The 17587-nt window shown below is 41.1% G+C and overlaps 1 protein-coding gene across 1 annotated transcript in view; it reads right to left on the reverse strand.

Moving 5' to 3' along the window:
- raly (RALY heterogeneous nuclear ribonucleoprotein) overlaps positions 1–17587 on the reverse strand; it is a gene marked incomplete at its 3' end in the record, with an annotated part of 84224 nt that overhangs the window by 48684 nt on the left and 17953 nt on the right. The window contains exons 2-3 of the mRNA XM_034144786.1: positions 7837–7909; positions 6260–6307 (exon numbers count right to left, since the gene is read on the reverse strand). Of these exons, the coding sequence (XP_034000677.1) occupies positions 6260–6307; positions 7837–7909 (121 nt within the window). The remainder of the gene's footprint in view (positions 1–6259; positions 6308–7836; positions 7910–17587) is intronic.

Consider the following 17587-nt stretch of genomic DNA (forward strand, 5'->3'; position numbering starts at 1 on the left):
GCGAGGGGCTTTGGAAAGCGAAAACGATGTTGTCCACCACCCTGAAATTCGATTTTCCGATGAATCGGACTATAGTAAAAATGGACATCAGAATCAATTTTTCTGAAGCAGGACTCCAGTTCCTCCTTGAGCTGACTTATGGTGCTATAGTAACCCCCACTGAACATTTGAAGCTTAACCTTGCTCACTATCTCGGGGGATTTTGATTTCTTTATCCATTCAAAATAGGCTACATCCAGAGGTAAGTTATACCAAGTGTGTGGGTATGACATTTCTGTCATGGCTACCTGCCACGAACCGTCTAAATGCAAAGGTTGTGCCAAGTTTACCTGGTAGCTAGAGCTTGTATTGTTCTGAAATACATCAAGACTGGCATTGGAAGGCAGCGTAATATAAAACCCTTCATTAATCTCCATGGCAGCAATGAAGGACTGAACGTAAAGTCTGTTGTTTTTATACATCTTTGATCTCCCCAGCATCAACCCAGCTGTTGAATTTCTCGGGCCAGTTCTTCCAGCATACATACATCTGTTTCTTCCCTCTCACCACACGTCTTTTCAGAATTTTCTCAACTTGAAAAGCCTTGTCATTAGATACCTTCACTTTTTGTAACTCTTTCTCATAAAAAGTCCCCTTGATCTCCTCTCCATCATAATCTTTGAGTTTGTAAACAGGGGGCTGTCGAGGTATGCCTTCAGACACCGTAAATAATTCGTCGGTATAACTCTGTTCATATTTTTTATCAAAGACCCCTCTCAGCTTAGATATTCTTACAAGTTCCCCCTCCTTAAAGTTCATTTTCGTAGCAGCTTTTTTACGATGGATGGATGGGGTATACAGGTTACGATATACTTGAGCCGCATTTTCCTTTGTCACCTGCAGAGGCGTCATTTTAATACTTCGGTGATAACTATTATTGTAGCTTTCAATTAGTTCAGGCAAGACGTCTATGTATCTATGCGTGTTTTTAGCTGTAAAATACCTCCACATTTTAGTTTTCAGCGTACGGTTAAATCTCTCTACCACACACGCCTTCATATCACTGGCTGTTGCATAATGTGCAATACCTCGTTTCTTCAATAAGGCTTGAAAAACTTTGTTAAAGAATTCTTTCCCCGCGTCTGTTTGCATCTTTTTAGGAATTTGACTGTGTGTTAAAATTCTATCAAAGGCTTTCGCCACTTCTACACCAGTCTTCTTCTTTATTGCCTGTGCATAGGCTTTTTTCGAAAATACATCTATGACTGTTAACAAATAATTAAAACCGTCATTATGCTTGGATAACGACTGCATATCGCAAAGGTCAGCTTGAAATTGCTGTAGCGGTCTGAGTACGAAAACTCTGTTTCTTACAAAATGTACCCTTGCCGGCTTGTGTAAAGTATAAGCATCTTGTTCAGATAAAAAATCTCTGACTTTCTCTACATTTATCTGTTTACCCATCTCATTCTGTACAGCTCTATGGAGTTTATCAACGCCCCCTAAACTCCCTGGATTAGAGGGAGTGTAATACACTCTTTGCATGACACGTTTCTCAGACATGTTCTCTGTTACCGTCCCAATGAGGTAATGAATACAACAGTTTTGTTACAACACATTTTTATTGATTTGATGCATATATCAACAACAGATTTTTAAAAACATTTTTCTCCAGACAGAAAATCAAAAACAATTTAAATCAAAAAACATGATTACAGAGAAGGACACACTAGATCAAGTAAAATAAAAATAAAAAAAGTAAAATAAAAAACATGGTGGTACTTTTTACAGATAAGTTTCAAACTCTTCCTTTCGCTGCCAAAAGTCCCATGCGTCTGCTATATTCTTCAGCTGTGACTCGTCGTTTTCAACAAGCTTTTCGTAAAGCTTGTTGATTTTAACCTCAAAGCGTCTTGTGCTTCTGAGATTGTGAAGAATCGCCTCGGCAGCTCCAAAGATCCTTCTCTCCGACATATGAAGCTTGCTCGAATGTAGAGAACCCCGAATGGCTGGAATGAAACGGTCGGTCCACAGTCTCTTTACCACTTCATCATAGTTTCGCTCCAGAAAATATTCTGGCATCTCAAACAAACACTCATGTTGCATTTGACTGGGGTGATCGACTTGACAGCCATAACATTGTTCCTTTCTGTACATGTGTACGACCTTATCCAACAGATGAACCACCACAGCTTTTACCGTATTCAGGAATGAAGCTGTCCTTGCCCCGTCTACAGCATCATACTCTGAAGTATAACCATAGTTATAAGCATAGCATGTCGATCCATCGTCGTCTTCTACCGAGGAGTCTGAAGAAGCTGCTGTTTTCCTCGGGGGTTTTGGTGGAGTAGATGGAGGTTGATACACAAGCCCCCAGCCAGTAACATCAACGCCATCGTCATCACTGTTGAGCTCGGGGGTCCAGATTGTTGGAGATCATGGCGGTCTGTCAGGAGCTTGTTCCAGGCTGCAATTCGCGGGGAGAGACTTGTTTTTTCTCAGATCCAGGGGTTGTTCCAGGCTGTAATTTGCGGGGGGAGACTTGTTTTTTCTCAGATCCAGGGCTTGTTCCATGTCGCAGCTCGCAGGGAGAGACTTGTTTTTTCTCAGATCCATGGTTAGTCTTCAACGGTTGTCCTAGTGGGTCCTTAGCTTTAAATGATCTGGTGAGGGGTGGGACTTATTATGTTGAGGAGGAGGAGGAGGCGGAGGAGGAGGAGTCATCTGCAAAAGTGAGAGTTTTTTTCACCATTATAATGTCTATCGCTGTTTGACTCTGTTTAAAAAGTTCTTTAAGCTTTGTAGATTTTCATCGATCATTTTCAGCCAAGCAGCCAGAGGCACACGCAAAGATGTTTGAAAAACCCCACATGTAGAGTTGAAATACTCCAAAACAAAATCATCAGAGGGGTCCTTCCCCCGTGTCACCAAACGGCTTGAGCGGTAATACCATCTACCAGACGGGCCGCTTTTAGTTTCCCAGACGGTGCTTGTCAGGATTCTTTTCACTGGCGGCGGCGGGTGAATATTTTCTTCCTCTTCTTCCACATGGAGGGGTTGCGATGAAAACTCTTCTTTGATCTCAACCACAGTTTGCGTTTCTTTGCTTTTTGATGCAGGTTTCATAGACATTGCACGTACAAGGGATGAATGATTCCACAATGGATCCACAGTGGTTTCTTGATGCACTGCTTTTTCTGATACAACGGTTGCACGGAGATCTCTGGAAGCCACCAGAGTTAACACAGCCCAATCTGTTGAGGTCAACGTCGCTTTAACACTGCTGGGTCCATAGGTTTCTCCATTCTTCAGATTGTAGAAGTGCAATTCGTTCGCCATATAGTTGAACACAAAACCCCAAACATCTCCATTTTCCAGACTCCATTTTTCATGAAGAGCCTCTGCGGGAGGGGTTTGAACCCGGCACAGATACTGCATCCGTTTCTTGACCGGCGCCCCCGAAGGATGGTGGTAAGTTGTTACCGGCGTTTCGCTGATTAAACCCATATCGATGCGTCTCTTTGCCATTTTATTTTCTGAAAGTTTAGGTGACTTGTTGAGTGGAAATGACTGGCTTTTATCTAGTTTTGCATAGATTTCTTTTTTTATGACTGACTCCACCCCCTCACTATCTTCTGGCGGGAATATGGAGGGAGGGGTGAGGGCGACAGGGCGGATGTGACACCTGCTGTAAGGAGAGGGTGGGTTGAGAGGGTGGGGGCTGAGAGGGGTGGGGGCTGAGAAGGGTGGGGGCTACGGGGAGGATGTAACACCTGTATGTGAGGGGGAGGGGGGTGGTCTGAGGGGGGGGGGGGGCTACCGGTGAGGATGTAACACCTGTACGCGATAACACCTCGAACAAAGGGGCTCATTAGCATATCAAAGGGGGGTCATTAACATAATTAGGGGGCGGGACTTAGAAGGTGTGACCTGTCACTTTTTTATGCATACTAATGAGATTGAAGCAGGATATGTAATACTACTAATATGCCTAATTTAAAGTGAATATGCTTTTCTTTCTTTCTTTTCAACATGGAGGACGAGCATGACGAGCATTCAGAGTTTTGAATTTGTGCGGAAACCAAACAAAGGCATGTGCATTGTTGATGGGATTCATCTACGCCCTCAACCTGGAATACCCCAACAAGCTCAAATACACATTTGAGGTATTCTAAAAACTGTTTTTGGAGCTTGATGGAGACTTGATGGAGCAGCCTTGATGGAGCTTGATGGAGACTTGATGGAGCAGCCTTGATGGAGCTTGATGGAGCAAAGCTGCTCAAAAAGGTCCAGAGCCTCAAATAAACAATTTGTTCTGAAGTGGATGTGGATGTTGACTTGTTTTAGTGCCGAGTGACACAAACACAAAATAATGTGATGTGGAATGTAATGGATGTGGAGAAACCTTTTTCTGTTAAAAGTGGACTGTTTACTGGCACGTAAAGGTTTTAATAGTTGAGTAAATTGCACTTGGAAGATTATGTTCAAAATGTTTACAATTTCCATGCACTTTACTGTTAAAACAATGTGATTGTATGACTATTTTGAAGATTCTGCTCAGTGTTAACAATTGAAATGCACTTAACTGTTTAAATAATCTCAATGTATGACCATATTGCACTTAAAAAATTGATCATTTGGTCAATAAAAAAAAACATGATCAATAAAATCTTGTGTGTGGAAATACATTGTTTACTGGTAACCTTACTAATAAAGTAATATTAATTTGTAATATGGATCAATTATTACTTAAAATTATTAAGTAAATAGCTGCCTACGATTAGGAGTAAATATTACTCATGTATAAGTAATACGTTTTATTAAGTAATTGAGTTAGATTTTACTTAATTTCTTAAAGTGAGTCATATGTTAAATATTAGTCATCTTTACCTAAAAACATTGTGTTACGTTATCACTGCACCACTCTATTAGATCTGTGTTTATTAGTAAAGACATCTGCTTTGTTTCTAATTGAGGTGTTCAAGAAGTGCAATGCCTAATGACCTGAATTAAGCCACAATTTTATTTTCTCCACTTGAGTTATGTTTCATGTCTCACTTTGAGTCTGTCTAACACTTGATTGATTTGTACCATCACAGGGGGAACAGGTGCAGAGTGTGAACTGTTGGAGCTTGCAGGGGAAATGACATGTGTTGTGAATCTTTCAAACATCAGGTGTTGTGTAATTGTTGGAGAATCATCCTGCTGCTAGCCTCGTGTTAATCTGTTTGAATCTTTTTGCTTCAACTGTATTTTGGATCGTTTCTATTTTAGGTCAGACTGTTGTCGGATGCAAATTTGGAAGCCTTTTCTTTGTTTGAAATAATGCAAGTTGAGGGGTGAATTATGTAAAGGATTGAGTGGTTTTTGTGGCTACTTGACCAGCATAAGTAAGGCTCAAATGCATACAGTAATTCTCTTTGCACCTTTTAAATGAGCCCCTAACTGCGATACCAGGTAAGCTTTTGCTAACCAGTGAAGCTTTCTTCTTTCTAAAAAAAACACATTTTCAGTTGGTGTTTGGAAACTATTGGAATATATTGTGTTTGATTATCTTTGGATAACTTCTTTTTTAACAGTACAAACAACCATTGAAAGTCAAACACTGTAAACACTGTAAGTCTCTCTGACTGTAGGAAACACTGGGGAAACTTGATCAGTTTTATATATCTCTGCAAAAAGCAAGTTCTTCTGTTAGACAAATATAAACGTAAACTCGACAGAGAGCAAAACACACTTTTTAAGACTTTTTATATTGATAATTATTGTCAAGTGAGTTGGATTGTTGTCGTAATTGTTGTCTTAATGTCTTTAATATGTCATCTTTAATACCAGTGCTTGTGTGATTCCTCCTTTTTGAAGTTAATGTTTTGCAAGTGAATGAATGTTTCACTTTGTACAAACTCTTGGATACACGCAACAAGGTTCATCCGCTAATCTGTTATTCATCCTACAGCAAGACTTCATCATATTTTGGATTTACCTTGTATTTGTCCGATAAACCTACACTATTTTTCTTGTTCTACTTATTTTTAAGAATGTCTATCATCAAAGCCATCATGTTTGGTTATTGTTAAAAACATGCTTGACATTTCCCCTGGTTAAAAGGAAGAGTGCTTTAACATCTTACTTGCTTGTATTTTAGGTTTAGAGGTTAGCATGTTTAACCTTTTCTGATATCACTAGAGCCAAGAGTCTATGTGTTCCCTGACCACAGTCCTGCTGGCTCTAAAAGGCAGAACAATCCTGGAGGAACCACAAATACTGTCCTCTCTCTTACCTGTCATAGAAGTCTTCTCTGCAGAAATCATAGTCAAACTCATAGCCACTGGGGAGGAAGCACAATAGCACAAAGTGAATGTACAAAACACATGTCATACAATACTTTTCATATCATGAGCATGAAACCACATTGAAAACAACACAAGGGAACAACAACGCTTTGGGGTTTCCATGTAGCTTATAGGAATCAAAGACTAAAATTGCACAGAAAAAGCAATAATTATAACCTCTGTGGGAGAGACAAAGAAACCACCAAATACTTCATCTCACCCCAAGAGACAGAAAGACAGACGTAAATATGACAAAGACAAAACAGAGCATGACAACCCAAACTGAACTGTTGAAATTGATGTGTAGCATGTTTAATTTGTGCTGACATATTTTACAATTGTTATTGAGTACAAATGAAGGGTAAGCATAGTGATGTCTGAGGTTCCTTCTGTAAACGATGTAAAATACAAAAAACTGCCCGACACTGAAATCACATTTCCCAATTTTGTTTCACAATTGAAAGTTTGTTGTGATCTGTAAGTGATTGTCCATAGTGACAACGCTGAAGGAATTATAGATCAACTCTGACGAGTTGGTGGGACCAAAACACGACTGAAAGGGGAGTGAAACATTGAGGGCCCATTATTCCGAAACCCCAATAATCAAAAAAACATCCTGCTTGGGTTACACCGGGCTTTTAAGACACACAAACAGTATATTGCCAACGCACATAAAGATTGGGAAATACATAATGCTCTTGATTTCATGTGACTTCTGGTATAAACTATGCCCACTTCCAGTCTAGTATCCGTTAGAAATGCAGGGATGGATATTTCTTTGTTTCTATGTGCAGATAATGACACCTCTACTCTCAGCTTCCTTTTTTCATCCTTCTGCCCCCCACCCCCCCCCCCCCCCCCCCCCCCCCCCCACACACATTAATGCAGCGTTGAAATGTGATTTAATGAATTCATTAAATCACATTATAGTGTCAAAGGAACAATCAGACTCTAGAAATAGACTTGTGAGGTCTTAATAGTCCTGTCAAAGTGGGGCATGGCTGAGATTGTATTGTATTGTATTACCATGACATACATACTTGTGTATGCTACCTTTTGCATATCATGTATTTTGTTTTTGCTATGTTTGTAAAATGTAAACTTCTTAAATGTTTTATGTGAGGGACTGCGGATGGAAATGAGCTCAAAGCTAAATCTGGCACTGTTACGCTTGACACATTTTAATGTTTTAAGTGTTCATTACCGTGCATTGTCCCTGCCAAATGAACGATTAAATAAGATAAATAAATAAGATGTTAAACAGAAGCCTGAGACTCCTTCTAAATAAACACAGATCTCGGCCTCCACCTTCCTCAGGGTGCTGTTATGCAGTGTAGCTGTTTTAAAGCCTTGGCCTTTTCAATTACAGTTTCTAGATCTCAGTCCCACATGAGCACCTGCGTTTGTTTTTGTTGGTTAACACAGGTGTGGGTATTACAGTCTCTTTTTGGATTTCTGATACAAGTCCTGGCCCTTCAGAAAACCTGTGCCTGCTGCAAAAAGTGCAAAGTAACACTTTGAGTACCTGTAGAGAGAAGATGCTGATCGCTTTAGGATTTTGGGTCTGCTCGGCTTTGGTTCTCCAGCCATATTGACATCTGAGACAAAGAACAGAGAATCAGAATCAGAAATGTATTTGTCCCACAGTGGGGAAATGTACTTCACATCACAGCAAAGGGAGAGTGGAGGTAAAACAAATGAATGAGTAGACAAACATATTGATTAAAGAGACAAGCACATGTTAATAAAATCAAATGAGTACATTTGCATTGTAAAAAATAAATAGCACTCATATCATTATTATTGATTTTATTCTTTGCATTTGTCATGAGGGAAATGAACTAAAACCCAATTGGTTATCCATTCAATGAAGGAGACATTAATAGAATCAGATCCCAATAAATGAGTAAAGTACCTGTTGAAGCACCACCCCCCCCAACAAATAACTGTGTAAAAACATCAATGACGACAAGATAACAGCTTATTATGGGAAAAATATCTCAGGATGTTGAGAATGTGTCACATTGTAACCTCCACTAGAGGGAGCCGTTGAGCCACTATCCACGCTCCCTCCTCTGCCTGCTGTCAGCAGTCAGCTGTTCTCTCAACTGGGCAGTTCCCGTGGGCCCATATTAGCCTGTGAGTTTGCCATGTATAATTAATAAGAGCGAAAGTAAGAAATCTGATTTTTCTTGCTGTGCTGTTCGAAACTTTCCTCCTTTATTTGGGGTGATGAAACAAAACTCATGCATCTAAGCCAGAAGGAATATATTAAAAGTAAATGTATTGAATTACAAACAAAGCTGTGGTTGTAATTACATATGGGAATGGACCCCTTTTTCTTGTTGCTGCTGCACAATGGGCAAAATAAAATAAGAGAGATGAGGAATCTTGGTATTAGATGTTAATATTTTGCACTGTTTTAATAAGATGAGAAAAAGGTGGTTGCAATCTATATTACAGCCATTTAGGGTGATTGAATCAAATGTTTTATTTTACCAGAAAAACAGGGTCAGGAATTGTTTTATTTATTTTAAATATATGCCTTTAAGACCTTACCAAGAAGAGTCACAGTGCTGTGATGCAGTGGCGGCCGGCCCATAGGGGTGCTAGGGGCGCCGCCCCACCTCTTCCCACATTCTAGATTGTCATAAAAAAACATTTGAATGTATAATCTACGATAAAATATTCATAAATAATTGTTTTACGATGTCTAAAGTTACTGATAAATCACGTGTTTCCTGCTTGGGGCGCAGAAATCTTTGCCCATTGACTCTCGCGCCAGAGTGAGTGATTGACATTTGAATGAGAGAGAGTTAGACGGAGACGGAGTGTAAACAAAACTAGATAGCGAATATGGAGAAGGAAGATCCTGTTTAAAGAAACACCCTTTGAGAGGAGGACACTACAGAGGAAGGCAGTATACGTGCTCTTTTTCAAGGAGCTGGTTTAGCAAGAAGGCTTGGCTAACTACCTGTAGCAACACCAGTGCTATATTTAGCTTCCCCTGCCTCCCTTTTCAAACGTCAGGATCAGACCAGTCTGTGGACCAGACCCAGCATGGATCCAGACAGATGTGAGTGACTTAAAGCACATATCATAAAAAACTAAAAAGCATGAACAAACTAGAGTCCACATGGATGATGCCAGAGATGGAGTACTCGAGTCCTGGACTCGGACTCGAGTCGGACTCGAGTGCCGATTTTCGGGACTCGTGACTCGACTCGGACTCGCGCACTGATTGACGCGACTCGGACTTGGACTCGTGAATTCTCGCACACGATGACTTGGACTCGGACTCGGACTCGTGAATTATCGCGTACGCTGACTTGGACTCGGACTCGGACTCGTGAATTTTTCCCCCCATGATGACTCGGACTCGACTTGTACATTGACGCTCCGACTTGGACTCGGACTCGGACTCGTGTGCACCGGCTGCGAGGCGAGTTCACGTACTGGGCCCCGCTATTCCAGTCTAAAGATGTCTAGAGACACACCCCGCATCGTGCTGTATGCTTTCACACATTCTGCTTCCACATTGGAAAAGAGCTGGCAAAATGCTCTATGTGGAAACAATATTGAAGAGAAGGCTCCGTAACACATTACTCTAAACATCGAGTTCAGACAAATAGGCTGTCTTGAACACTATCATCAGAGTAACGTGATCTAATCAATAAATAAAGATTCAGCTGATAACACGAAAGCACACGGCTACTTAACATGCAGAATGACGTCATTTTGCATGCTAAGTAGCCATGTGCTTTCTGGGGCTAAATCTTTATCAGTAAACCGATTTAACCGGTAAAAGTTCCTTCAAAATAAGAGTCCCGATCTTATTACTATCAAAATAAAAGTGCAAAACGAAAACTTTACCATAGGAAAATATTGGCATACAAATATAATCACTTCTCTAAAAGGTAACTCATTTTAAACATAGTTTATTTATATATAATAATAATAATATTAATATTAGTAATAAGCTTTATATTTGTAAAGCACCTATTACAAGAATTGTAGCCAAACTGGCTTCACAGCAGTTCAATAGACAGATTAGTATAACATGACAGGATAAAAGCAATGTAGAGGAGCAGCTACATTTCAACACATATATCCACGAAGATTAATACATGAAGACTTGTGACTCGGACTTGACTTGGACTCTTCTTAGGTGACTCGGACTTGGACTCGGACTCGAACACAGGTAATGATGACTCGGACTCGGACTCGACTCGGACACTCCTTGGGTGACTCGGACTTGGACTCGGACTCGAACACAGGTAATGATGACTCGGACTCGGACTCGACTCGGACACTCCTTGGGTGACTCGGACTTGGACTCGGACTCGAACACAGGTAATGATGACTCGGACTCGGACTCGACTCGGACACTCCTTGGGTGACTCGGACTTGGACTCGGACTCGACTACGACTCTCCCTTGGTGACTCGGACTTGGACTCGGACTCGAAGAGTGGTGACTCGAGAGTGACTTGGACTCGTGAATTGGTGACTTGACTACAACACTGGATGATGCTATGCAACTAGCCATGTTTAGGAAAGTAAACACTGCTGTCCAATGAGGGCTACAGGATAGGGATCTGTAAGCATAATAAGGAGGTTGACAAAAATAGGCACTAAAATAATAGACTGTATCAAGTGCTGTGTGCCTTTGAGCTAGCCCTGCGTTGTAATATGACATATGTTTTGTGTTTGTGTATAACTTTGCTTACATTTTGGTAGAGAATGTGAGAGAAAAATGTGCCAGCTTCCACTGCTGTGATGTGGTTGGATTTCTTACTGTGACTCTTCTTGGTAAGGTCTTAAAGGCATATATTTAAAATAAACATAAAAATCCCAGTCAATTACAAAATGATGCAAGACTGTCTGTACTTTCTAGCACAGTGCAAAATTAATTTGGATTCTGCTGAAAGGAAAGGGATCATTACGTGTTGATCAATAATTACATGTTTTCATAGTTAAAAAATAGCGTGGAGTTCCCCAGGGGTCTGTTCTTTTCTTTGGCTGATCACCTCTTTGTGGTTTTTTGTTCAACAGACGGCTTCATATGTTATTATGTTCCCATCAGCATATGTGGGTGTGAAGGTAATAGCTGATCTGTGCTCACAAAAGAAAATACCTCTGCACCTGTTATGTATCCATCCATCCACTTTCTGAATCTATTAGCCTGTTAAGGATCTCTGGGGGCTGCAGCCTTTCCCAGCATGCATCGGGTGAGAGGCAGGAAACACCATGAGGTCTCAACAGTCTATCAGGGTAGTTTACATTTTCTGGTTCACCTAACCTGAATGCCTTTGGATTGTGGGAGGAAATCAAAGCACCTGCAAGACACCTGACAGTATCTGAGCAGTGTTCATTTCGTCAACGAAAACTATGACGAAAAAAGTTCATCAACAACCTTTTTTACATGACTAAGACGAGACGATGACGAGCTAAAAATAAATTCTTGATAATAAAAACTATGACGAAATGTATATTTTGTTTTCATTGACGAGACGGGACTAAGGTGTAAATGGTGGACTATCGGACATTCAAAATGCAGGATATTTTCCCCCAATTGTCCGTCAAAATGCATCTTACGTTTGTAACTTGCAATATCATTATTTCCGCTCTCTTCACTCCAGAAGAGCGATCTCACTGACGGCTTCTCAATTCTCTAATTTCCCCTCCTCGACTCCCCTCCTCGACTCCTATCCTCGTGTCTTAGTCCCGCCCACAGGAGATGCGAGCAGAGGACTGAGGAGGGGAACCGAGGAGAGAGGAGGGGAAGCAGCAGGCGTTTAGAGAAATGATAAATCCTCTCCTCTGAGCGGTGATTTTAAAGAGACGTCCATTAATGATGACAGGAGGCACAGCAGCCCTCTGTGTGATGGACAGATGTGTTCATGATGACTTATATATTTACTTTGAATTCATTCACAGTGCGGTATAATGAGACAATAACAGGCTACAGATGCGGACATATACACACACATATATTTATATAAATATACAATTTCAGAATCAAACAAGTATGAGAGCACTCTCATAATAACGTAACACTATCAGAGACTGGATATATCCCCCCCCCTCTCTCTGGTCGTTGAAATGGGGAAATTAAATTACGGGCCAAAAGTTTTATTTACAAGTATTAAAAGTAAGCACAGGACACCAAACCAACTGAGACCTGTCTGTCCGCCACACCTACACCCTGTACAACACGCACCTACACACTGTACCACACGCACCTACACACTGTACAACACGCACCTACACACTGTACAAACACGCACCTACACACTGTACAACACGCATCTACACACTGTACAACACGCACCTACACACTGTACAACACGCATCTACACACTGTACAACACGCACCTACACACTGTACAACACGCACCTACACACTGTACAACACGCACCTACACACTGTACAACACACACCTACACTGTACAACACACACCTACACACTGTACAACACACACCTACACACTGTACAACACACACCTACACACTGTACAACACGCACCTACACTGTACAACACGCACCTACACACTGTACAACACACACCTACACACTGTACAACACACACCTACACACTGTACAACACGCACCTACACTGTACAACACACACCTACACACTGTACAATACGCACCTACACTGTACAACACACACCTAGACACTGTACAACACACACCTACAGCTCCTAAAGCAGGCATCCTCAAAGTCCGGACTCCCGTCCGGATCCGGACCGAACCACAACTGTCTCTGGACTCTGAGCAAATTATACTTTTCATATGTATTATCTGTGTTATCTGCGAGACATCGCCACAACGCAACGAGTCAAAATTCACCGCTATGTCCACTGCATGTCAGACTGTTCCACTGTCTGTGTGTGTCTGTCAACGCTTTGGTCCAATCACATTCAGCATCCCGTCAGCGTTTTTTCCCCCCACCAACAGTGTGCGAATCAGAGGCACAGTAGGGCGGGTCTTCGCGGAATGCGGGTGGGAAAAATGCGTGTGTCGTGTCGTCTCTTTCAACCTGTCTGAGTCAGAGCGAGAGTTTAAAAAAAAAAAAGTCAGAGCGAGAGTTAACAGCTCATCTAGTTGCATCTGTACTGTAGCTAGTAGCCTAGTTTCACCTACCGGGGTGGCATGGGGTGGCAACTGCCACCCTAAAAATAGGCCTTGCCACCCCAGCTTCCACCCCAGTTGGCAGCTTTGTTTTGAAAGAAAAGTTGTGGCTCATCTGACATTTATGAGAGAAAGTCTCTAATGTCCGAGTGCAAGTGAATGCAGCACAAGACGCACGTCTTGTAACCCCTCCCCCGGCCCTGGCGCGAGCGTGGAAATATGATTGGCGGCGATTTCATTTGAACGGGACGGTGCAAAACGAGAAGCATTCGGACCCAAGTACTGAAGGAATTAGGTATTTGCGGTCTACAATGACAGAGAAGAGACTGTCAAGTTTGGCTGTACTCAGCATTGAATCAAAACGCACTAAAGCTGTTGATCTTAATCTTTGAGGCGTTTTGCTGAACAAAATGGTAATCGCCGCATTCAGCTGTAATAGACATGTCAACTTGATGCTCTGCTCACGGATGAGCATACAAAACTGTTAAGATGATGACCTTACGTGTGTAAATATATTTTTTTCTTTGTGGGGGTCTGCCCCCAAAAAACAGTTTTAAGTCCTGAGAAAGTCAAATAAGACGGTGTGTAAAACTACACTGCCCAGCCAAAAAAAAGTAACCACTTTGATTTAACTAGGCCAGTAGGTAAGGACATTCCACTGGATAATAACTGAAGTATAAAAGAATGCATGACTGAAGTGATGGAGACCATGTTTGAAGGCAAACAAAAAGAGGAAATAACAGGTCAAATCAAGCAAATCCCCCTCTCAGATTCCACAGCAACCAGAAGAACATAAATATTGGCTGGTGATTTGATGAATCAGCTTTGTGATGGAATAAAAAATGCACAGTGCATTTCCTTAGCTGTGGATGAGTCCACTGACACCACTGACAATGCTCAGTTGCTGGTGTTTGTGAGTTTTTATGATGAGGCAAAGGGGGAATTTGTTGAAGATGTGTTGGGCCTGACGAACCTCAGTGGACACACAAGGGGGCAAGACATTTATAAAGCAATAATGGGAATGCTGAATGAAAGAGGGTGCAGCTGCCTTTATTCATAACTGTGCAGCTCACACTGCGACTCTGAGGGATCAAGCACAGACACAATAACAATGAAAACTGCTGCATACAGATTATTTTTGTTTTTGCAACCTCGTGTTAAGAATCTTGTTGCAATTGTTTAAAAGTTTGAATGACCGTAATAAACGGACCTTTGTCTTATTGAACTGTTTTTGGACCTTTAAGATTTGTATTTGAGTACCCCTGTCCTAAAGCATATAATATCAGATAACCGAGGAACCACCAGACCATCCTCCGATGAAATCCTCAGACACTCGCCCCGCCCCCTTACTGTGTATCGCTCACTGATTGGACGACACAGTGCATGCACTGATCTGTTGCTTCTTGACATGAGAGCAGTTTCCCAGTGAAGAAAATACATGAAACTCACAGGACTCACTCCTCAGTTTATACAGTGTTTTGTTTCAATTCATGTATCATTCAGTTACAAATATTTGATATATCTGAACAACAAAGTGGTCAAAAATCATTTTCTTCATTTATTGGAAACTTTTTCATGATCGCTTTTTCGTTTTATATTTTCATTTATTGTCATTTCCATTCAGTCAGTCATTAAGTACTATTTAAAATGTTAATTTGCTACATATCCACACAAACAAACAAAGTGTGCAATCCAATGAATGTTAATCTAACTGGGTTTTGATAGATAACATATATCTTTTTCTTCTCTGAATTATTTTATTTATATTGTTATATTTTAAGAATGGCATTTATCTTTTTTGAGAATGAGTTCTTATTTAATGTATTTGGGTCTACAACAGATGATACAAATGTTTGTGTCAGTAAATGTGTACTAACAGAGGCGGGGGTGTTTGTGAAAATAACGGGGACAGAGCTGCTGTCAGACGATCAGCTGTGCGGCGTCATCACAAACGGACGTCGCTTCACGTGACGCTCCGGAGGAAAGGACGTCCCATTGCTCTTAAAACTCATTTCCCTGCTTCTCGTGGTTTCCTTGCGTCTCTCCATGCTTCCCTGGTGGGAGGGACTAAACGCAGGGAAACGACGCAAGTGAGGGACGCAAGGAATCCATTTAACTGAAGTGAAACGCAGCCTTTGATGTGCATTTAGAGAAATTAGATGTCCTTCAACATGGCGCGCTGAAATCCATTTCCGGGTCACTACCGGAGGACCGAGGAGTCGAGGAGGGGAAATTTGAGAATTGAGAAGCCTTCCCTGTGTCTCTCTGTGTGCAGGGGGCGGGGCCTAACAGACACGCTGCAGCGGCACACAGAGATCTGCCGGGGACGGAGCGTTCAAAAGTATAAAGACACTCTACAAGGCTCCATGGAGACAAAGCTCGTTTGCCATTAGTGTTTTCGCGTAAGCGCGTTGACACGAGCAGTCTGTCCAAACAGCTGGCCAAAAGGTGTCATATTCAGTCGGAGCAATGCACACTTTTCGACTTCCTTAACTCGTAGCTCTGTTGCCCCAATTACTAGTAACGTTATCCTATCAAGTGCGCAGAGGTGGGAGAAGTACTCAGATCGTGTAGTTAAGTAAAAAAGTACCAGAGTGTAGGAATACTCTGTTAGAGTAAAAGTACTGCATTCAAAATGTTACTCAAGTAAAAGTAGAAAAGTATGATCATCAAAATATAGTGAAAGTAGCGACAGTAAAAGTAGTGATTGTGCAGATTGGTCCATTTCAGAATAATATATATGATATGTTTTATAATGATTGATCATGAAAGTGTTCTCAAAGCTGGTAAAGGTGCAGCTAGTTTGAATGACTTTGTATACTGCAGGGTAGCTTGTTAATTTACTCCAGGTGGAACTAAAGTCTGATTTAACACTTGATTATATTTCACATCATTCATCCAGATCTGTAAAGTAACTAAAGGTATTAAATACATGTAGTGGAGTAAAAGTACACTATTTACCTCTGAACTGTAGAGGAGTAGAAGTACTAAGTAGCAAAATAAATTAAATACTCCAGTAAAATACAATGACCTCAACATTTTACTCACGTACAGTACAATATAATAACATCATTATATATATTTTATTTATAACTTATATAAATATAACAGAATTAGTTTAAAGAGAGAAAACATTTTGACTAAAACTGGACTAAAACTTTTTGAGTTTTCGTCGACTAAAACTAATAACCATTTTCGTCTAAAGACTAAGACTAAGACTAAATCAAAAATAGCTGCCAAAAGTAACACTGTATCTGTGAATGTATAAAGAGAACTGGATAAAGCATTGGTGGGGCTTGGTTACTTCCTATGAAAATGGAGGTGCAGGAAGCCAAAATGGCCCTAACACTCAGGCAAAACTAGCGGATCATAGGTCTTCCTGTGATCTTCGGCATCCATTGGCATGCACACTTTCATATTCCTTATGCCCTTCCTCTAATACGAAGGGTCATGTCTGGTCTCAGCTCAGTCAAACGAATGAAAAGGGACAATAACTCTGGATTTGGAGTTTACCACATTCGCAACTTTTAGGACCTAATGATTTGAATAAAGCCTATTCAGGTGTTTGTACTGGGTAGTTAATATACCTTCACTCAGTGGCGGCCGGTCCATAGGGGCGCTAGGGGCGCCGCCCCACCTCTTCCCATATTGATAAAAATAAATAATAATTAAAATTAAAATAAAAAAAAAAAAATATGTTTAAAAAAATATATATGTTTTTATTTTTATTTTTAATGAACAAGGTAAATATTATATAATTGGTATCAGTAAAATGTATAATCTACAATAAAATCTCGTTTAAAATTGTGTTACGATGTCTAAAGTTACTGATAAGTCACATGTTTCCTGCCTGGCCTTGCCCATGCACCTTCTCTCGTCTGGGCGCTAAGAGAGGAGCCTTCAACCAGTGCAGCAGCAGCCACCAGCAGCTGACTGTTGCTATCTGTAACGTGTAAACTATGCCGCGAAAATATAATTTCAGCCAATTAGCGTCGTCAAAGATGACGGTCACCGGGCGCCAATGTCAGCGCCCAGTGCAGTCTGTGAGTAGTTTGGACAGTGACTCGTATCCGGTTGACGCAGTAGTTGATGAGGATGGCTTCGTGTGCAGGTGGAGTCTCCGGACCTCGGTCCGCGCC

The sequence above is a fragment of the Trematomus bernacchii genome, unplaced genomic scaffold, assembly GCF_902827165.1.
Source record: "Trematomus bernacchii unplaced genomic scaffold, fTreBer1.1, whole genome shotgun sequence".
Classification (NCBI taxonomy): domain Eukaryota; kingdom Metazoa; phylum Chordata; class Actinopteri; order Perciformes; family Nototheniidae; genus Trematomus; species Trematomus bernacchii.